This window comes from Amia ocellicauda, chromosome 4 (genome assembly GCF_036373705.1).
Source record: "Amia ocellicauda isolate fAmiCal2 chromosome 4, fAmiCal2.hap1, whole genome shotgun sequence".
In the NCBI taxonomy this organism is placed as follows: domain Eukaryota; kingdom Metazoa; phylum Chordata; class Actinopteri; order Amiiformes; family Amiidae; genus Amia; species Amia ocellicauda.
The window spans coordinates 20692568-20716274 of record NC_089853.1 but is presented as its reverse complement, the minus strand read 5'-3'; the positions used below and the strand labels follow the sequence as shown (position 1 = coordinate 20716274).

The 23707-nt window shown below is 40.3% G+C and overlaps 1 protein-coding gene across 10 annotated transcripts in view; it reads left to right on the top strand.

Moving 5' to 3' along the window:
• tcf12 (transcription factor 12) overlaps positions 1–15164 on the top strand; it is a 112432-nt gene extending 97268 nt beyond the window's left edge. For 7 of the 10 annotated variants that reach the window (XM_066701324.1, XM_066701328.1, XM_066701322.1 and 4 more), the window contains 8 exons: positions 1297–1370; positions 2021–2092; positions 2650–2856; positions 8049–8157; positions 9691–9865; positions 10120–10352; positions 11446–11599; positions 11957–15164. In XM_066701324.1, coding sequence (XP_066557421.1) covers positions 1297–1370; positions 2021–2092; positions 2650–2856; positions 8049–8157; positions 9691–9865; positions 10120–10352; positions 11446–11588 — 1013 coding nt within the window. In that variant the 3' untranslated portion in view covers positions 11589–11599; positions 11957–15164. The remainder of the gene's footprint in view (positions 1–1296; positions 1371–2020; positions 2093–2649; positions 2857–8048; positions 8158–9690; positions 9866–10119; positions 10353–11445; positions 11600–11956) is intronic. The other 3 variants (XM_066701325.1, XM_066701331.1, XM_066701327.1) reach the window with 3 other exon arrangements.
• Positions 15165–23707: the final 8543 nt, after the last annotated feature.

Below are 23707 nucleotides of genomic sequence, written 5' to 3'. Positions count from 1 at the left end.
TATTATTAGTAGTAGTAGTAGTAGTAGTAGTAGTATTTTCAGAATAAGATCATTCGATTTGGCGTCTCTTCGTTGTACTAGGAGGATATACTGAGTATATTCGTATCTAACAATGAACTTTCTACAATACTTAAAGTAAACTCCAAGGAACATTTGTCATGTTGCAAGGATACATGAGTTGTTCTAGTATATACTATATATGCCTTCTCTAATGCATTATTTCCTGTTGAGCTCTGTTTGCCAATTGGATTGTATCAGCTTTTTATGGAATAATCTCTGCCTTTTTTTCATTATGAAAGTTCCACTTTTTAACTCCAAATGTGACTTGCAGATGTGCATTCCTTTTGCATGATAGTAATTTCAACGCATCGATATTTCAGTAGTAGTTATGTCTTAATTATGATTAGGATCATTTTCACACACACATCACTGAAGCACTGTTGATTGTGCTGCAAACTGGCACAGGCTCCTGAATGTGAATAACATCCTATGTTTAAAAAAAAAAAAAATCAACCATGGCTGAAAACCTCCTTTGTTGAGATTTAGTTCATGAAGATCACCTGGTTTTAAGAGACATTTCAAAATAAAAGCAATGCTTTCTGTGTTTCATGTTATATTGTAATATTTTTTCGCCCCATTAGAATTGTTAGTCTTAAATCAGTTTCACTAGTTATTTACTTTAATGATAATTAAGTGTAGTATTTTCTCTTCATTTATATTTATAAATGCACTGTATGTGTATAACGTTGTCACTGCCCTGAGTAAGCCTGAGAAAGTGGGGAAATAATCCGGTCCCAGGCTGCAGTGTTGTGGCCATTGTGTCTTCCTGCCTACGAACACTGTGGGGCTATGGTGGGTTTACTGTGTTATTCTAGATCCTTCAGCAACAGGAGATGGGGGAGGGAGGTGCGCTGGACATCTGAGAGCTTCAGCCAGAGAGTAGACAGCACTCAGGGTCTAGCTATGGCCAGCAGTTCACATCATTGTTTTGTGGTGCCCCTTTTAGTCATTAATACTTAGCAAATGAGCAGAAATGTTTGAAGAAAATCTGGGTTGTCCACCCCTCAAGCATTTTCTCCAGGATGCAGTCCAGCCAAGAAAAAATATTAGTGGTGTTTTAAGCTCCCACCCACACAACAAGAATGCTAATCATGAAGATGACCAACTAGCCAAGTCTGTCTAGTGCAGCTGATCCTTAACCCTGTGTAGAAGATCTAAATGCAGACAGTAGCCTTGTCGTCTGTGCCAGTGCATCAGCCCTACACTCGGATCAATGATGGGCCTTTTTCCTTCTAGGTACCACCCAATGGCCCAGAGCAACAGGACAGACCCCGTCGTCCCCCAGCTACGAGAACTCCCTGCACTCACTGGTAAGGCCACACTGAACCCTTTGAATGTTTTTTTAATGGACAGTTGCAGAGCTGCTTGGGGTTTGTGAGGGGATCATTGGAGAATATGGCAGGGTAGCATTACAAGTAAATTCCACGCTGACAAATGGCGGGGCTGGACTGAACAATACTGTGCTGCGCTGGGTGTGTCTGTCGCCATCTGTTCCCCAGTCATCAGGCTTGCTTTCAGAGGACAGCTGTTGCCGTAACTACTGTTGCAGGATTCCTGGGCTGATCCCACCGAGCTACTAAAGCAGATTACTTTTCATTTACACCCCTACTCACATGCGTGTACATAATGCGTTTGCACTTAAGTGTGTGGCAGAATGTTAAGATTCTCTAGGCCTGCATTTTCATTTTTTGTGTTTTGGAATAGTAGGTCAATGCAAGCTATGAGTTGCATGTGCATTTTTGGATATGTTATTACCTATAAGGGAGTGGGTGTGTGCAAAATCTCATTGAATAGCATTTATTTAGTTTGTGTGTTTTGTTTTTTTAGACCAGCTTTAACACTCCCTGACATTTTAGCTGGACTAACATGTGGATGCTGACAAGTTCTGTTGGCTTCCCTGTCTCTCTGGTCATAATCTAAACCTGTGCTTTTGCTTCCTGTTCTGTCTTGACTTTGCCAGAAAAATCGAGTTCAGCAGCAACTACATGAGCATTTGCAAGATGCAATGTCATTCTTAAAGGATGTCTGCGAGGTACTATTTCACTTTAGATGGTGCCTTACCCCATCCCTTGTCTGACACCTCTTTTACATCTCTATATTTTTTTGTCACTGGCTTGAACTGTTTGAATTCAGCATTCACATTGCAGTATTCTTTTTTTATACAATTTTTTTGCCATTTCAGCTCACAGTAGATGCACACTAATCTGCTTATAAGAATTAAATGCTTAATAAAACGTAATACCAAATTAATAGTCATGGTACTGTAAATTTGCTTAATTTGGAAAATCCTGTTTTTAAATTGCACCAGTAAAACATTTCTCATGCGCAGACGATCTTGTCTCTAGGCTGAAATGGCTCAGCTTCTCTTTGCTGTCCGGCTGTTTTTTTTTGTTTTTTTTTCAGGTGTCTTCCTTGTAAACCTTAAAAGCAGCTCCAAACATATGTGTTTCCTTTTAGCTCCCATTTTGTCAAGAACACATTACCCAGTTGAAATCATTTTTAATATAATGATTATAATTGTAATTGTCTTCATTTGCACTCATTAAATGGGGCTCTCTCTTGCGTTGTCTCTCTGTGCAATCCCTGCAGCAGTCTCGAATGGAGGACCGCCTGGACAGACTGGATGATGCAATCCATGTATTGCGGAACCACGCAGTCGGGCCCAATCCCAGCCTGCCGGGGGGGCACACAGACATACACAGCCTTCTGGGACCTGCACACAATGGGCCAATAGGAGGCATCGGATCAAACTACCCAGCATCGGGATTGGTGGGGTCCAGTCGGACTGCGTCCATGGTAATTACGGCAAGAAAACTTCTCGGGGTGGGAAACACACACACACACACACATTAGTTTTGTGTTGCGTTAACTCCTGGCTTAGAAAGTTGTTTTATCCGTGTTCCTTCATTAATACTTGAATGTCTATAGAAAACTGTAGAACTACTACACTTAGAAGTAAAGAGTTTTATACATCCAGTTGCAGACATCATACAGTATTTGGAAATAATATTAAAAACCAAAAAAATGCAGTGCTTAAAAAATGCAGTGCTAAAAAAAAAAGTGGCTTTTGGAGTAAATAATTTTTAAAATGCAAACAGGGCACTGTTATTGAGCTGTTTTATAAAGGCAGTAAGGCACACAGAAACATTACTGTGTTCTTGCTGGGAAGAGAAAGAGTTCCCAGTTTCACGGTATCTTACCATGGCAAATGTTCACAGTGGCCACCTGCTCACGTCTTTACAATTAGAGGTGAAGGGCTGAGGTGCGTGTCTGTAGGGGTCTGTGTGTGCGTGCATGCATGTGTTTGTAAAAAAATTAAATAAAAATCTGGTGGCTCATGAAATTCACCCGCAACCATGTGCAGAAAACAGAGACTTTCCACAGAGAGCAGTTTAGCTTATACTTGCATATTTTCCAGATGTGTAATAGCTGGCAGAAGACATTTCTCCTTGAAATAGAATATACAGAGTGAATGGGAAAACAAGGCAAGATGGACTGAAGTTTCAGACACTTTGGTTTGGAAAATGTGTTACTCCTAAACTACAGCTAGGGAGAAGGCTACAGATGCTGGCTGCAGGCGGAGGGCCGTGTCTGTTGGAATGTAACGCATAATGTTTGTGGTCCTAAATTTGAACTTTTTCAAGTGAAAGGGGATTTGAACACAGCTGTAGTGGAAGTTACAACAGAGGAAACCGTTTTTCGATTAATCCCCAGGCGGTATAAAATAATGCAGCCCATCCTTTCGCAAAATATGGGAATAATTCCTGGAAAGGATAGGGGATTCATATCTTCACAGATCAAAATAAATATTTTTGCATGTAAAATTGTATACATCAGAGGGGATCTGGGGGGCAGGGATGGTTGGTGATTTTCAAACTCGACTGTTGTGGAAAAGCCTCACAAGATATGTGTGAAACATTGCCCGCATGCTTGCATGTTTACTGTATAATTTTAATCCTGGTTTCCCGCTGCGAAGTGTACCCTTATAAAAGTGAAAACCAGCAGGGTGTCTTTGTGATCAAGGCAACATCTCACCTGTCATGGAAATAATTAGGTTGCTCAAATTGGTGTATGGTCATTCTGTTTGTAATAGGATTGGTTCCAGGTTCAGTTATATACATAACAGAAAGCCATTTATATTCATTACAGAGGTATGGTAGTAAACATCAAAAGAGAAAGGGGTTTCCTTATTGCATTTTTATTTCAGCCACCAAGCCTGTATTAAAGGAAGGAAGGAAGAAAGAAAATAAGCCCTGATCTGTAAACAGCCTCAGTCCAAGAGCCCTGTTTAGAGAAAGTGTTACCTGGAATTAATTTTAAATTAATTTTGTAGCTCAAAAGCTTGAAAATAGACTTCCCCAAATTTGTATCATGTACTCCTCTCATATGCATACAATTTGAAAACAGACATTTTTAAAAACATGATTTGTTTGTTTAATTGTTTGTTTATTCCAAATTCGATTTTGTTCAGTATTCAGGCTTTATACATTTAAAGTCTGTAAATCTGGCTCTAATATGATTGTGGGACAGGCAGTTTTTTTCTGTCTAGTGGTAAACAGGCTATTAATTCAGTGTTGTACTGATGCATTCCTGCTTCATGCATTTACTGTGATATTTCCTGGATTAATATTGTGATTTTAGTGTTTAGTGACCCTGCTCCTTTTTTGACAAGTGGTTTTATACAAGTCGGTTCAACTGCTAAGTAAACATTAAATTAAATTCCCCTCAGAGAAAAACTATTCTTGGCAGAAGACACGAGGAAACGAGTAATTTTGACTCTATTTTGTATGATAAAAGTAAACAGAAGTGGTTTGATTTTGACATTTGTTTAATTTTTGAGCCAAGTTCTGAAAAATCCATTCCATTTCCTGCCTCTCCGATTCTGTTTATTTTCTGTCTTGTATTTAAAGCCACCTTCTGCAGCAGTCAGATACTTTCTTGAAACCTGTGTCTCTAGGCTTGACCTCCAGTGGTTGCTTTGCTGTGCAGCAGAACTCTCTAGAACTGTCTTGACCCAAACCTTGAGGGACAGCCATAGCTTCATCACTGTACACAGCCTAAGCAAGGCTTGGTGGCTATAGCTGTAATCACTTTTACTAGTGAAAGGGAAGTGGGGGGGGGGAGTGGACTGTGTCCAGACAGAGCAGGGATTTAACTTGGCCTTTTATTTTGACACAGTGATTTTTCTCTCTCCCCCCACCCCCTGTATTTTTTTTTTTTTTTAACAACTTTGGAAATCTAGACAAGTGTGCGTCTGAAGCCCTCAGTCCCCACCCTGAGAGGAGGCTCTCAGCTGTATGCTAATGAGGCCCACAATTAAAATGCCACCCTCTCTGGGTGCACTCGGCCCTCCCGCGCCTGAGACAAAGGCTTGTTTGGACACCTGTTGGGTCTGCAGCAGCCACTTTCTGCAGAGATTAGCATTTGGGGGAGGCGGAGGACAGGTCGGGGCAGCCTTGGTGGGGGGGATGGGGTTGAGCAGAGGCCAACAGTGACTGGGAATCACATTCCTTGGGAAAGGATAGGGAAAAAAGTCAAACAACCACCCCCCCCGCCCTGGTTTTCCACCGCAACCAACCAAAAAAATGCTAAAGGAGAAATGTGATAGCTGTAGCTGGTGAACATCTGATTAAAGCCACTGAGGATTGACTATAGTGCTGCAGGGGTTCTCCCGCAAAATGGGATTTACACCTGTTTCCTCCTGGGAATGTCAATACATATGTGTGTGTAATATATATATATATATATATATATATAATATATTACACACACATACATATTGACATTCCCAGGAGGAAACATATATATATATAATGTATGTATATATGTATGTATGAGAGTTAGGAGAAGGTTCCGTAATTTTGATTTAAATTGATTTACTCTAAACCTTGACAGACTAAGATCTTGAAAGTTAACTTTAGTCAGACACTCATTGCAGGTCTGAGATAATTTTGCTCACGATATCCAAGGAAACAATACTGTCTGTTTAATTTTAGTTTACTTCAGTAGTGAATTCTGTAATTCATGGATTTAAGATCTTGGCTCCTAAAATAAAGTTCACTGTTCGTATGGTCAACTGTTTGTGTAATGTGCGTATTTCTCTTCAAGCAGCACAGTGGTTTGTGATGATCCAGGATTTGTTGTGCATTTTAAAGATGGGTGTTAAATGGGTGTCTAGAATTACACCATTTAGCTCTCACTCTGAGAACCAGGTTTCAGAAGGGAGAGTAGAGAGGCTATGGATTTCAGCTACTTCAACTTCAGTTGTCAGTGTATGTCAGCATTATTAATTTGCTAGGGTTCTTCTCAGAAAAGTCAGTACTCAACATCCCAGACCAAGTGTCTAACGCTGGAATCTGCAGGGATGGCGAATATACCATAAACTATAACAGTTCTGAAACAAAACACACACATACACACACCGGGCCGGGCTAATTGGAGTATATTGAAGAACAAAATAGCATGAGGTGCATGTTGTGCATTTGGATGAACGTTTCAAACTGCAACTGAATAAAGGTAAGAATGCAGTGCAAAAGCACCCCCAAGTGTTTACTCTGAGCACTGGTGAAAGAGAACAACAACATGTTAAACTCATTAAAAACAGCACAGCCTTTCTAAATGTATTGACTTAATGCTCCGATAAGTCCATTAACTGTGACTACCTTACCTTATTCACTATAATCGTGTAATTATACTGCACAAAGCTGAAAATCACCTTTACAAATTTGTACTGCATGCCAAATCATATATTACACTACTCTGAATCGGGTCAGATCCCAGTATGATTTCATGGCTCGTGGTGACTGATTGATCCAGATTTTGGTTATTCTTGTCAGTCTAAATACTCCCTTAGCCATCTGCAAATACTGTAGAATAGGAACTCAGATACCCCATTTAAACTGTACCCTGATAATGAAATAAATCTGATATTTGTATGATCAGCTTATAGTGTTAATTCCTCAAGTTGCACAGCTGGTAAATGCCAAATATTAACCAGCCAAATACGTCCGAGTCAGTATGAAAATAATACGTGGCTGCAGTCTGCGTTTGTATATCAGCAAGTTCTTAAGTCCTTGTTAAATTTTCTTTAGCTTACATTTTTACTCACAGGAAATGTAAATGCTATGGCTATGTGCTTGTAGTGGCATGTGAATTCCAGAAAGAAAATAAATAAGTGAAGGAAGGACAGATAAAAATTGTGTATTAGTGAGTTGTTCCTTTTTGCTACTGGTCCAACAAAAGGCTTCATCTTTGTTATTAAATTAATACTGTTAAAATACAGCCCAGGGTCAGTCTTGCTTTGAATGGTGTATTTGTCCACACATTTGATGATAAAAAATAAAAAATGCAAAGTACAAAGGAGAGTATGATTTTCAGAGAACAAATTAAATGGCAGAGGTCGCCTTCAAGTAAAAAGCAGGCCATAGCATACCATGGCTGACTGATGTTCAGTTCCTTACACTGGAGGAGTTTCACTGGGGACCATGTGGAAGGTTCAGTGAACGGTTAGGCAGTAAAAAAAAAAAAGGAGACATTTTGGCCATCAAGGATGCTGTACAAGGGAAGGTCAATTGGGAATGTGAAGTGTTTCATTTAAAAATAAAAATAAAATAATAAAAAAACACTATCAAATAAACCTCGATGTGAAACGATTTTCACAAATGTGTACCTGAGAGTTCAAGGTGCAATATTTATTTTTTCTTATTATTTTTTTGTATAATGTGTGAAGCAGCAGTAGAGGCCTGTGAAAATCACAACCTTTTATGAAAAATTTCCCCTGTGTTTAATTTGATTCACAGGTTATGTTCATTTTAAAATGACAGGCCCTGAGAGATGGCCCTCTGGGGTTTTGCAGCACAAAGAATAAAAGCATGAATTCATATTTGACCTGCCGCTAAACAGAAGTGATTTTCCACTGCTGTACATTCAGAGAACAGTAGTAACTAGCTGGGGGTTTATTAAACGCCGTCTCTAAATTGTCTTTTCAGGGTGGAGCTCATCGCGAGGAATCGGTCAGTCTTAACAATAATCACTCCGTGCTCCCCAGTACTGTTTCCACTTCAAGCACAGAGATCAACCATCAGGACAACTACAGAGGTTAGTACAAGCAATTCATGGATATACAGGTCTCCTCTCCACATTCTCGGGAACAGAGGTTTCCAGATGTTGGGACCAGAGTTCCACTGCAAAAGAAACTCCATAAAAACATTGTTTCTTTGTAGTTTCCGTACAAAGGGATGGGGGGGGGAGGGGTTTTTAAGTGTTGGTATCGGTGTATGATTACTTCCACAATATGGAAAATGTATGTGTGCACATATGTGTGTGAGCATATACACTCACCTAAAGGATTATTAGGAACACCTGTTCAATTTCTCATTAATGCAATTATCTAACCAACCAATCACATGGCAGTTGCTTCAATGCATTTAGGGGTGTGGTCCTGGTCAAGACAATCTCCTGAACTCCAAACTGAATGTCTGAATGGGAAAGAAAGGTGATTTAAGCAATTTTGAGCGTGGCATGGTTGTTGGTGCCAGACGGGCCGGTCTGAGTATTTCACAATCTGCTCAGTTACTGGGATTTTCACGCACAACCATTTCTAGGGTTTACAAAGAATGGTGTGAAAAGGGAAAAACATCCAGTATGCGGCAGTCCTGTGGGCGAAAATGCCTTGTTGATGCTAGAGGTCAGAGGAGAATGGGCCGACTGATTCAAGCTGATAGAAGAGCAACTTTGACTGAAATAACCACTCGTTACAACCGAGGTATGCAGCAAAGCATTTGTGAAGCCACAACACGTACAACCTTGAGGCGGATGGGCTACAACAGCAGAAGACCCCACCGGGTACCACTCATCTCCACTACAAATAGGAAAAAGAGGCTACAATTTGCACAAGCTCACCAAAATTGGACAGTTGAAGACTGGAAAAATGTTGCCTGGTCTGATGAGTCTCGATTTCTGTTGAGACATTCAGATGGTAGAGTCAGAATTTGGCGTAAACAGAATGAGAACATGGATCCATCATGCCTTGTTACCACTGTGCAGGCTGGTGGTGGTGGTGTAATGGTGTGGGGGATGTTTTCTTGGCACACTTTAGGCCCCTTAGTGCCAATTGGGCATCGTTTAAATGCCACGGCCTACCTGAGCATTGTTTCTGACCATGTCCATCCCTTTATGACCACCATGTGAGCCACCTCTGATGGCTACTTCCAGCAGGATAATGCACCATGTCACAAAGGTCGAATCATTTCAAATTGGTTTCTTGAACATGACAATGAGTTCACTGTACTAAACTGGCCCCCACAGTCACCAGATCTCAACCCAATAGAGCATCTTTGGGATGTGGTGGAACGGGAGCTTCGTGCCCTGGATGTGCATCCCACAAATCTCCATCAACTGCAAGATGCTATCCTATCAATATGGGCCAACATTTCTAAAGAATGCTTTCAGCACCTTGTTGAATCAATGCCACGTAGAATTAAGGCAGTTCTGAAGGCAAAAGGGGGTCAAACACAGTATTAGTATGGTGTTCCTAATAATCCTTTAGGTGAGTGTACATGTGTTTTGTGAAGGATAGGGCCAGCTGGTTGCGGACCGCTGTAATATAGGTTGTTCCTGTGCATCTTGCAGGTCTTCCAGGTGGACTGACCACTCAGGCCTCAGGAGGTGGACAGCTGGAGCTCAAAACAGAGGGCAAGGACAAAGACGATAACGCACACGACAACTCCTCAGACGACCTGAAGTCAGACGATGAGTCGGACAAGAAAGACATCAAGATGACTCCCAGAGGAGGAACCAGAACAAGGTAAATCCTGGGAGCCTGGCCCAGTGAAGCAGCACCCGCACCTGCTGTCCAACTACCTGCCTGCTAGCTGTGGTAGTCTCTTATCAGGTTCAACAAGGTGAACAAGTGCACTTCAGCAAAATAGATCTATCAGACAGATAGAATGTTTCTTTTAAAGATTTCAATTCAGGCCATTTTAAGAGCACAGCACTGCTGGGAATTTGCTATTCAACCTTGCCCCTCTGACCTGTTCATGCCTGTTTCGCCCTTTCCAGCAGCATCAATGAAGACGAGGACTTGAACCCGGAGCAGAAGGCGGAGCGGGAGCGCGAGAGGAGGATGGCCAACAACGCCCGGGAGCGTCTGCGGGTGCGAGACATCAACGAAGCCTTCAAGGAGCTCGGCCGCATGTGCCAGCTGCACCTGAAGAGTGAGAAGCCGCAGACGAAACTGCTCATCCTGCACCAGGCTGTGGCTGTAATTCTGAGTCTAGAGCAGCAAGTCAGAGGTCAGTTGCTCACTTTTCCTCGCGCTCACACATTGCTGTGCTGTTGGTGTGGGGTAAGATGCAAGCAAATGTATTCAGTCCTGTAGGATTCAGATTGTTTGCAGAATAAATAAGAACACTAGCCTGCGCTGCTTCTATAAGTGCATCTCTACCATGAGTTTGAATTATTCACATGCCTCTTGCCACCGGTAAGGTGTGGTGTATGATATGCTGTGCAGTGTGGATATTTGCAAGTGCACCAAGAGCACCCTGCAGCTCTAGGGAGAGACAGCAGCACATCCAAATGAGTCACATGATTGAGAGCCGGGGGTCCACATGCAAACTTGTGCTCCTGTGGTGAAAACAGTAAAGCAGGCAGGCAGGCTGAGGAGGATTTATTGCACTTTTAGACCTGCTTATGCAAATCTAATGACTTCCACTTCTAACTCAACGGCAGATGGAGCAGAGTTCTCACTCCCTCCCTGAAGAGGAAGTCTAGCCTGCTGGTGGCCCATGGACTTTATAGGCAGAGACCCCCAACCCGCACCCCACCCTGCCCTATAAAAATGAGCAGCCTTCACAATGCTGCCGCAGTTAAACAGCAGACACAAGACCCATCCGTGTCTGTTAGCCAGGCCTTCGGTGTCCTGCAGTAAGGCTGGCAAAACCCACCCCAGGCACGGAAGTACTCTGTGGAAAGTTGAGCAATTCTAATATGTTTCAGGGGTGCTTGTTTTAAAATGAGCCCCATCTGTACATTCCTCAGCAATATTATTTATGCATGCTTTTCCTGTGTTGTGTGTGTGTGTTTTATGTTTTTTTTAACATTACCATATGTTTGCTGTTGTGCTTCCTGTCTTTGGGAAATGGAAGAGCTCACAAGTGCAACAGAAAAATCTTTTCTGTCGTTTCTATGGCTGTGCTTTATAGGCTATGTCTGCCTGCTGGCCCGTGCGTTTTTGATTAGTACAGGACACGATGACTTGGACAATTGAGGAACCAAGTGGGTGCCTGCAAAACAAAAGAGAAGAAGAAAAAGGCGGCAGATAGATGTGTGTGTGCGTACGACTCATTGAAGATGACATGTAATAGTTTCTTATTGTTTGCCCTCTAGAGCGGAATCTAAACCCCAAAGCAGCCTGCCTTAAGAGGAGGGAGGAGGAAAAGGTGTCAGCCATATCAACTGAGCCCCAGCCAGCACATACTGCAGCCCACCCTGGGCTTGCAGACACTGCTAACCCCATGTCCCACATGTGAATCACAGCCAGGTGGGTCTGCACTGCAGCCAGCTACATCATTTGATGTTCTTTTGGCTTATGGGTTAATTCAAATTGGATCTGCTTATTTGTGTGCTTGTTTGTTCATTTTTAATGCATGTGAGATCTTAGGTTGCATTTCAAAAACTGTGGTGTATTCTTTCCCCAGAAACCCCTGTCAGCATTTTACTTTCTGAATTGCAGTTATATTTATTTAAAGAAACCCAAAACAGCAATTATAAAAAATAACCATAAAAGTTGATTACATATTTATTTTTTGTAGTAATCTGCATGTGTCAGTTTTTGCTAAAGTGTGATTCACATGTGTATGTGCTCTACTGACCAACAATTTATTTTTCTTGCCCTCAGATCCAAACTCTCCAGATCAATTTTGTAATATAAAGAGTGGGTGACCTGGCTTCACAAGGACAGACTGAACTAATTATTTGTGACACAAATTTGAAAAGACATACCACTTGAAGCAAAAATCCAGAAAAGCAATCTTGTGATTGAAGAAACTGGCCGACATCCAGCTCCCTGTGAAGACATACAGTGTTGATCAGAAATTTCCGCCCACGAGTAAAACTTCAGCACATATCATTGTTTGCAAGCAGCGTGTCGCATCTGAACAATCAGAGACTGTCGCGATCTCTCCACCCGCAGTGGAGGTTGACTTGTGCCTAAACTGAATTGACGAATGCATTGTAAACACAAAAAGAAAAAAAATATTTATTATGTTACTGAGCTATGAAGTCTGTGTCTAAAGGGAAAATTATATTGTTTTGAAAATCCTGATGAAAGTTTCAGTCAACCTACAGTTTGCCGGTGCTAGTTTGGCTTGGGAGACCTGAGAAAGCCCCCCTCATTTGCTTGTTGTGCAATTTGATTCTGAGCCTGCACTTACGTGTGTCGAAGGTGAAAATGGGAAACTGCCACAGACGTTCACTAATTTAGGTCAAGGTGTGCTATCATCCCACGACAGACTGGCAGTGACCTGCTCAGTACTCAAGACAATTGAGGACGATTTCATATCCTACACTGCCATAGGCCTGAGTGCTGAGTATTTATTTCCTGACAGGCTTTCATGGTAAACTACTTGTTTTGTTTACTCCACAAGAAATATACAATATTCAAATATTCTTACTGCTTTTATGTTGCACTGTACTGTACAGTAAGTTTGATATTTAATTATAGTAAAATACTAAGCGTTAAATGTGTATTCTCAGTTATAGATGCTCCATTTATTCCCCCTCCCACCCTAGCCCCCATAATACAATTAAGTACTAAAAGTATGTTTTGCACACAGCCAACTTCTCTAGGAGAGTAATGCAAAGGTTCAGAAGGGTATTTATTTATGTGTTTGTTTTCAGATTGTATTCATTCCTCCAACAACAGCAACGTTAATACAAAAACTACCTATTCATTTACCTCATCTAGGTAGGAAGTTGATGTCTCATACAATTCATGTGTGAGCAGAGCCGTTTATAAATGCCCCAAACCCATATGGATGTTCTCCCACGAAGTGTGAGGAATGGCAAACTGTAGTTTCTCTGAAAGATCAGCTGCAGATTTTTTTTTTCACGCTGTTCAAATACAGAGAGCAAAACATTTACATTTTTTTAACCCTTAGCATTCCCTGCTTAACTGTTAGTGTCTTAAGTGGAAGAGGATTATTCCCTGTCTTTTTTTTTTTTTTACTTTTGCCATAATAGTATTTTTTGTGTAAAATCAAGATATTCCTAATATTGTGATTTTATTTAGTTTTTTTATGTTATGTTTTTTTTGTGTGTGTGTTTCTGATCTCTGAGCAGTTATGGTCATAATTTAAACTTCTGCACTAAAATAACATGTGCAGTTCTGGTAAAAAAAAATTGCTTTATGTAGCAGTGGGAAGCAATATGGTGACCATACTATCACCCGGCCTGGATAAGGGTGTTTTTGTTGTTGTTGTTGTTATTGTTGCTTTTCCTTTCTGTCTAAAGAAACAAACAAACACAAAACTTCATTCAGACTAACCACAAATTCTTTTTTTTTTTTTTTTTTTTTAATGATATACACAATCCTTTTCTAGGCTTCATAGTAAAGCTTTGTAAAGTGAAGTGTGACAAATTAGAATGAAATTCTATTTTATTAGAATTGCTCTGTTTTCCATTCAGCAAGTACTTCATATATGGCAGTGTAAAGTGTGAACGCTCCTGATGACACCCTGGATGACACCCTGGTTCGCCTGGGAAAATGAAGTGATGAACAAAGCAGAGATTCAAGGCTTCTTAATTTTTTACGGGAAAGAGCAATGGTCACATGGTCACAGCTTTCTCTCCCTCCTCCCTCTCTTTTATACATGTTTGTGTGTTTTATTCTTTTATTCCATTTTTTCCCCAGGTACCATGATGGTTAGTCAGTGGGCAGGTTCTGTGCATAGCAGCGTTAACTGTCCAATACCTTTTAAAAGCCATCTGCGGTACTGACGTAAGAAATATTTAACGTGAACAACGACAACATTACGCACACTGCAATTCCTTTGGTCTTAACTCTGTCGCTTCATTCCTTTAACTTCCATGTACGCTGTCTTCCATTGTTATTAATTGTAAAGAAGAAGCTGTCACATCCTGTGTCTGATGATCCTGCCTGCTCACTTGTTGACAGCAATATGAACAATTATTAATTGATATTTTACACAATATTAAGAACAAATATTGCCATATCAGACGTAACTAAGCTGAAAATTTTGTTTCAAGGCAGCCAAAGTGGTCGATTTCTATCAAGTTTAATGGTGATGTTCTGTCGATTTTCATTTCCCTTTTTTTTACAAATTAATCACATTTATTGTCAGTCTCCATCTGACTATATATGTGGCCTTGTTCTTCATTTCAGTGTTTGAGCTTAAAGAAATGTTTGCTTACACTGTCTGACGGGACTTCACGCATCATTGTCTGATGTTTTTGTTCTTCTGTTTTTTTTTTCCTTTTTCCCCTCCCCTCAACCTATTTCTAAGCTTGTCTATTTGGCTATATTAGACTTTGCCGTATGCCCAAAAGCTTTCCTTCATTAAAAAAAATTAAAAAAAACAAAAATAATAAAAAAAAACATTAAAAAACATTTGGCTTATTTTTCACTGTAGTTAGTCTTTTATACAATAATCTTGTAAGAAAATTTCTTGAATTCTAAATATTACTCTTTCTAGATTTTTGAAATCGAAAAAGTTTTCAGTAAAAAGTTTCTTACTTTATTTTACTATATTAGGTAGTAAAAATGTAGGGTTATTTACCGTAACCTATTCATTAATATCAGACATTTACCAATAGCATCTTAAGAACATAGTAGAGCTCTAGCAGACCGTGTAGTACGTATGGAGTATTGTACGAGCTAAATGTTCCAGATGACGTGCTCCTCATCTTGTTCTCAAGTTTCCATTGTTGGTTAATAAAGATTTGTACCTGTGTCAAATTTCAAGGTATTGTTGATAAACATTTAAAACCAGCAGCAACAAGTTAAACTTTTCTGTCACTGTAACAGAGAACACAATATGTATATAACATTTATGTAGCAATAAATGTGCCATCTTTTTTTAACAAAACCTCATGTGCGTTCATTTCTTTCTCAACAGATTACGTTGTTTGTTGGTGTCTTTTGGTTTTGTCTTTTTTGGTTTTCTTTTTCTTTCTATTTTTGTTGAAGGCTTTGTGCTCATGGGTGCATTCAGTCAGTATCGTACAGTGTTCCACCATTGCTGCAGACACGCTATTGCAGAAGGAAAGGCCGCAGAGACCTTGTTCTACTCCACACAGGAGTTTTTTTGTTTGTTTCATTTTTTCTATCCAGTTCACTTTACAATTGAGTCTAGTGGTAGCCTGGTTTTCTACTGCAGATCTAGGTCAGTTTAGAAACACTGCAGAAAGTGTGTTTTATAGTATGTGACATATTAAATTAACTTTTTAAAGTATATCCGTGGACCATTGTTGTTTGTAACATAAAAGTACTATGGAAAACAATACGTTTCTATTTTTTAATAAAGTACAATAGCAGTATACTGTTTCTTAATGTAGTCCTATTTTCTAGGAACTCTTTTCACATTTATTTTCCTGTTCTAAAGGGAATGTGTCCTAAAACAGTACTACTAGGCACATGATATTGCACTATGCCAAGGTTGTGCATGCCCATGAATATTTTTAGGTGAATAAAGATTGAAATATCATGGTTTGGAGTGCTGGTACAAACTGAAAAGTCAAGGACAGCTACATGCATTGGTGGTTACTCTGTTAATACAAAAAATCTGTTGAGCACTGTTCCCATGGAAGATTAATTCTGGATCAGTGTTTTCAATTGACTTTGATGGATTGGTCACGTCACGTAGAAGGAGCATATTAAAAACAGACGGGCAGCCCTGGAATACATCTTGAAATTATTTACAGGGGAGAAGAATTAAATATTATCACACTGTAATTTAAGGCAAGGAATAGGTGGGCGTCCTCTAAGAATGCTTGTGCAGCTGTTGGCCTTTCACAGTTTGTTTTATTTTGTATTTTTTTGTTTAAATCCTCCCTCTGCTCTGGCGGGGTAAATGCTCTCACCGTTCTTGGTTTTCTCACTGGAGTGACTGTAGATGGGTTCCTGAGATACACTTTGTATTACAGGGAACAATAATCAACTGTCTGATTTTGGAAGAAGCATGGAAGTATTCTACAGAACCTTCAAAAACCAATGGAATTGGATCCGTCACACATTGTGGGAAAGCGGGATGCAGCCTCCTCTTAGACCTGGACTTGCAGCATTGCCTGCATAATGCATACCTCTAATGTATAGTTTATTTCTCCACCATAAACACACCCTTAAAATGCAAGATACAAAATAATGTTCTTTATATTTAACATTGGCAATGTTCTGTGTAAGACCATGGCAATGTGCAGTGTGCTGTAGCAGGGTATAAACCCAGTAAAGTGTATGTTGATGTGCTGTGGTTAAACACCGTAAACTGTAGTGTGGTGCCACATTCTAAAACCACATGACTAAAGGCTTCTTTTTAGTTTTTGTTTAAATTGAGGTCAAGGTCCTTAAACGCACGTCAAATAGCAGATTCTGTAAACATGTTTTAATTCACTTACTACAAAGAGAAACGTGGCTTCATGGATTATCGCCCAAAATAGATTAAGGTTGCAATTCAGCTTTTTATTTAAATTGGCCAACTGTACAAACAAAAATATAAATGAGGTCTATATAAAGCACAAACCACGGGTCTGTGCAGGACAGGAGACCTCTCCACCATTGTCTTTGTTTTGTGATTCAACAACAATACTGTACTTCCTCCTAAATGCAGTTTCACCTTAATGTCTCTTAATACCAGCTGTTCCATTTCCCTGCACAAATACAGACGACACAACAACAACAATTATTACAGGACAAACTAGCAAAGTAGCTTTATAGCAGATATCAATCAGGTCAGTTTCTAATCAAAGCCATAGCCAAAATCTGCATTGTGATTTTACTCATTCCAACCGGACACCCACTGCTTTGCTAAGAGGGCTGGAAGCCTGTGAACTGGCCCTGGAGCTGGTGTGTCACTGGGGCAAAACAACTGTGGTTATTCTGATGATTATGCTATGTGTTTTTGAACCCTTCTTCTTGATGTGGAGTTATTTCTCCTTTTTGCTAAATGTGTTCTTGCCCTGCTGTAATTAAGGTTTAATTAAAGCAGAAAACAGGAATCAAAATAAATTGGTGGTGGGATTCCAATGAACAGAATAGACTGTGATCCTGGGAGGATGCTATGAGATCTGACACATTCTGTACATCACAGAACTACATATTTTCCAGCTGAGTGGCCATATGCTTGGCAGCATTAAAAACAGGTAGAGTACTCTCCTCATTGCCTGATAGAATGTACTGATATATTCTCTTTAACAAAGAGATGATCCAACTGGTAATCATGATCATTATCTCACTTAAATAATTAACATTACATCATTGTTTTATCTTTATTTCCCCTGTATGTGGTGTGGTTTATCCCTTGAGTGTGCAGCAGGTGCACATATAAAGTTCTGCTTAACAAAGTCAGGCAAGCAGTAGTATAAAGTCTGAGAAATAGTATCATGGTCTTCCAGCTATTGGCTAAATCCAGTGACTGATAATAAGGTTAAAATGAATTCCTATAAATGTGCTATTATGCCTTCTTAGACACAATTACATTTTCCACACATTTTTTTACATTAACATAAGCTTATTTGTTCAGTATTATTATTTTTTAAATCTTAAACCCACGTCTTGTCTCCAAGGATATGGGTTTGTAAAATCCAGAACAGCTGCAGAAAGCATTCCTAATGCCTGTATGATTCTCTGTGTGTGTAAGCATTGGATTTATTCTTTATCTGTTTCTTCAGAAATGTGTGACACCTCAGCTTCAAAGCTTAACAATGGGAAAAATGACAGAATGAGTGGTCTCATGTCTACAGGTGGTGCACTGTGGAGAGTCGGGGGTTGTAGTGCATGCCTTGTGTACAGCTGTTTAGTTTGTCCAACACATCATTTCTTCCTGATTCAGAAACAGTAATTGACCTAATAGTCAGCAGCGCTTCTTGTTTTCTGTCATGGCTTTTCTTGCACAGCACCATGAGATGTTTACTTGCGGTAACCAATGTTTTTTTGAGCCAGCAGGACCACCATGTTTGAATCCAGATTCCTGCGAGCCGCCATGCCTGGGGCAGACCCTGTCTCCACGTGTGCGCTGTCCCAGAGGTGGCCTGTTGACAGTCTGCTCTTGGCTTATGTCACTGCCTGCTCCCTATTTATTTCAAGCCAGATCACAGACCCCTTCCTGCTCTGGGCAACAGCTTTCCCTCCTTTGTAGTTTACAGAGAGAGCCATCATCACACCACATTGCACAACACCTGAGCGGTCCTGTGCGGTCACACTCTCTGTGATCATTCCAGTTTAAGTTAGATACCGGAGAGCCGATTGGGGACAATGGTGCCTTCTTTATACACTTTCATTTAGGCACTTCCTTCAGCGCACAGTGAATTGGAGCTTTGTTTGTGAACTATTTTAAAGAGGACAACAAAGGCAAGTGTACAAAATGTCAAACATGTTGTCCTCAAAGGTTCAGTGAAAAATAAATGAATTAAGAAGATCCAGTTGAATGTATGTTTCAATCTCTGTGACAATATACAGCACAGTGGAAGAGTCCTATTCCAGTAGGAGCTAGTAAGAGTACAGCACAGTGGAATAGTGAATAATGTACTGTACTGAGAGATACAGGTTATAGTTGGGATTTTGCAATAAAGAAACTTCACTTATATAGATGTTTAGTCATCAATATTGTAATTAATTTAATTTTAGGTTTCTTAAAGTTATGACTGGTCAGGGGTGAGATCCGCCAGCATTAAGAACACAGAACTCTACAGCTTGAGCTCACCAGGCTGTTATGATCATGCTTTTACATGCACACAATAGTAATGCCATCTATTGTGTGAATATTACATAGAATAATTAATTGCCTCCCTGATGGAGGATATCACTTTTTAGTCTCAGTTTACCTACCAAGATTTGAAGTCAAAACACAAGATGAAAGTATTAAGCAAAGGTTAGAGTCCTGGACTAGCAACTAGAACATTGTAGGTACAGAATTTATATCACTTTAATAGTGGACCAATTCATGCAGTCTTTACAGCAAAAAAAAAATTAAACCTCTTTCTTTACTTAAAAAAAACAAGATTTTGACTTTAGTACTATTAGTCACTACAGGCATATTTAGTTATAGGGCCCTGAAACTGGAGTGATCTTCCTGCCCATGTAAGAGATGCCCTTTAAATCACAGTTGAAGACTTACAGTAAGGGAAAAAAGTATTCGATCCCCTGCTGATTTAATGGTAGGTGTATTTTAACAGTGAGAGACAGAATAACAACAAAAAAATCCAGAAAAACGCATTTCAAAAAAGTTGAAATTGATTTGCATGTTAATGAGGGAAATAAGTATTTGATCCCCTATCAATCAGCAAGATTTCTGGCTCCCAGGTGTCTTTTATACAGGTAACGAGCTGAGATTAGGAGCACTCTCTTAAAGGGAGTGCTCCTAATCTCAGCTCGTTACCTGTATAAAAGACACTTGTCCACAGAAGCAATCAATCAATCAGATTCCAAACTCTCCACCATGGCCAAGACCAAAGAGCTGTCCAAGGATGTCAGGGACAAGATTGTAGACCTACACAAGGCTGGAATGGGATACAAGACCATCGCCAAGCAGCTTGGTGAGAAGGTGACAACAGTTGGTGCGATTATTCGCAAATGGAAGAAACCCAAAATAACTGTCAGTCTCCGTCGGTCTGGGGCTCCATGCAAGATCTCACCTCGTGGAGTTTCAATGATCATGAGAATGGTGAGGAATCAGCCCAGAACTACATGGGAGGATCTTGTTAATGATCTCAAGGCAGCTGGGACCATAGTCACCAAGAAAACAATTGGTAACACACTACGCCATGAAGGACTGAAATCCTGCAGCGCCCGCAAGGTCCGCCTGCTCAAGAATCACATGTACAGGCCCGTCTGAAGTTTGCCAATGAACATCTGAATGATTCAGAGGAGAACTGGATGAAAGTGTTGTGGTCAGTGTTGGCATCAACTCAACTCGCCGTGTTTGGAGGAGGAGGAATGACCCCAAGAACACCATCCCCACCGTCAAACATGGAGGTGGAAACATTATGCTTTGCTTTGTTTTTCTGCTAAGGGGACAGGACAACTGCCCCACATCAAAGGGGACATGGCCCCGTCCATCAAATCTCGGGTGAGAACCTCCTTCCCTCAGCCAGGGCATTGAAAATGGGTCATGGATGGATATTCCAGCATGACAATGACCCAAAACACACAGCCAAGGCAACAAAGGAGTGGCTCAAGAAGAAGCACATTAAGGTCCTGGAGTGGCCTAGCCAGTCTCCAGACCTCTATCCCATAGAAAATCTGTGGAGGGAGCTGAAGGTTCGAGTTGCCAAACGTCAGCCTCGAAACCTTAATGACCTGGAGAGGATCTGCAAAGAGGAGTGGGACAAAATCCCTCCTGAGATGTGTGCAAACCTGGTGGCCAACTACAAGAAACGTCTGACCTCTGTGATTTGCCAACAAGGGTTTTGCCATGAAGTACTAAGTCGAAGGGGTCAAATATTTATTTCCCTCATTAACATGCAAAACTTTTTTGAAATGCGTTTTTCTGGATTTCTATGTTGTTATTCTGTCTCTCACTGTTAAAATACACCTACCATTAAAATTATAGACTGATCATTTCTTTGTCAGTGGGCAAACGTACAAAATCAGCAGGGGATCAAATACTTTTTTCCCTCACTGTATCTTTTGAATCTGTTTTTCTAGTCACTATAACCCACGGTGTGCTGTGGACATGCTATGTACAATGTATTATGTCATCTCCTGCATTTTACTATCAGAAGCTGAATACAGTTTTCTCTCTTATTGTCCTCCAGCAATAGCCCCCTCCGAGGGGCTGACGATGCATCATGTACCCCACCCTGGAGGGCTGATAAGTCATCACCACCCAAGGGCTGATGATGTTCCACCCCCCAGCCCACTGTGAGGGCCCCCCACCAGAGGGAAGATCACAGCTAGCAGCACCACTTAAGAACTTTCTGATCTTCTTGCTGCTGAAACATATAATTATACTGCTTGAAGGGGAGGCAACCTTTAGGCCTGGGCCTTAAGCCATAAACCCCCAGAGATTTATTTTCTCCTATAACAATCTGCCATCCTATAGGAGGTTTTGTTTTTCTCTCCTTCGTGCTGAATAGTTTTGATTTATGGTAATTTATTTGTTCTATATTTGTTTGTTTATATTGAAACTAGAAAGTGTTCTGTGTCTACCTTGCAAAGGGCACTATACTAAATAAAAAGTGATTGATTGATTGAAACACATATACACATACCATATTGACCAAAGACTGTACTCTTGTTTCATATGCACTAACCCCGCTACATAGTAGCATGGACACTAACCTACCAACTATTATAATAATAATAATAATAATAATAATAATAATAATAATAATAATAATAAGATCTTGCAAGAGAACAAGTCTCTGCATGTTCTCACATGGAGACTAATAAAAGTAAGTTCAGATGGCTGCATTGTAGATAATAAATTGAGAAAACTGTCATTGATAAGAGAATTGGGCTTTCAGACTTGGTAGCCCTACTGGCTATGATTGTCTAATTATCTGTCAATCCATGGTATCGTTACAGGCTGTGATTAGCAGATTCTTGGTCAGTTCTTGACCTTTTTTTTTTATACAAAATGCTTCACTCAGTCATATAGAGTTCCCTCCAGTAATGTCTTCACAACTCCACCACTAAGTACCAGAATTGAAATGCAGTTTTGGGTTTTTGACACTAAGTAATCTAGAACCCCATACTAAACTGTAGTACAGTGAAACTGCAGGATTAATGTACTGATACACTGATGCATAGTTACATGATGGAACTGATATAAGGCTAAACATAATAATACAAAGGACATTAACATTAACATTACATTAACAGTTGAGATGCCTGTTAAGCAGAATCAAGCTAAAAAGCTTTCAGCTGGAGCCCTCCTGTCCTTGGACAGGCAGCGCTCTGCATTGAAGTGAGCATGCTCTCCAACAGCCAGCTGGGACCTCTCGATGGAGAACAGTGGTCCATTGTGTGTGTAACATTATACTGTGCCAAAGAGTTAAGATTAAAGTTTGTCCTTACATATATGCTGTTCCCACTCCCACAGATGGAGAAATGAAAACACAGCGCACAACAAAAGGTGGGCAGCTGGTCCTGACAGAGTATCTCTCTGATGCCTGCTTGCTGCTCCCCTTCAACACACACTTCAAAGTTTTGCACTCATGACATTACCCTGGGCTGGATCATCCACACACTGTCCTTGTAGGAGATGACACGTTGCATGCTTTTAAAAACAAGAATTCCTGGCTGCATTTATCTGTAGACTGACAAAGCAGCTCCAGAAAAAATAAAATAAATTAAAATGGAGGAGGAGGACGAGGAGGAGAAAAGGGGAAATCCATGATTATGGACCTTAACAGAGCAAACTGAGGAAATCCATGCATCCATCCATCCATTTTCGAAACCACGTATCCAGGTGAGTGTCGCGGGGAAGATGGAGCCGATCCCGGCAGCCATAGTGCGCAGGGCAGGAATACACCCAGGACGGGATGCCAGTCCATCGCTGGGCAACACACACACACACACACACAAACTGAGGAAATGCATATAAGAAAGTATTTAAGAAATTGTTACTGTCCAAAGCCTATTAAAGGATTTTTGGTATTTTCTCAGGCTTTCTGAAATACAATCTCAGTGTAGTACATAAGCAAATATTATTATTATTATTATTATTATTATTATTATTATTATTATTATTATTTAAACCACCATTATCAGCATAGCTGTCTATATTTGAGATTCTTCAAACTTACTTGCTTTCAGATTAAAGAATATTACTCAGGCAATGCAAAATCATCACTTCTTTTCAATGGCACACATTTCTCCTTCTACCAGTACATTGCACAAATGATTTCAAAGCTGCAATATTGTGATGAAAATATATGTATGCATGCATATGAATGCCCTTATAGGTAATTTAAATATTATGAATATTGCTGAAATGCAAATGAGCACTAGATGGTGCTGTTGGTCTTATAGAGGTGTTTCAGTTATTGAAAAGATAAAACAGCTTCAGTGTTGAGGGTCAGCATTCTTCTGACTCAGTTTTTCAGATGACCTAAACCTGAATTTATAAGTTTTATTTAATAAAGAAATTATCAAGTTTTGATTTTCAGTTCTGATATACCTGTCTGTGTTTTGTCTCAGGGTGCAGTGAGAAGGTCTGCAGTTCATGTGTTTCAAAGCAGATCTACCACAGTCATGGCTTCAGATACCTAAAGGCAGGTCAAGCCTGTGTTGGGAAGCAGAGGAACACTGCTCAGTTGCCCAGCGTTCTCAAGTACCTGTACTGTCAGTCGGGCAACATTTGTAAGGCACACACACACACACACGTACGCACACACCTACACACATGCATGCACACACACTGACTGACAAAAAGCAATCTGCTTTGCATTCCCCATTAAATCTGAAGACCCT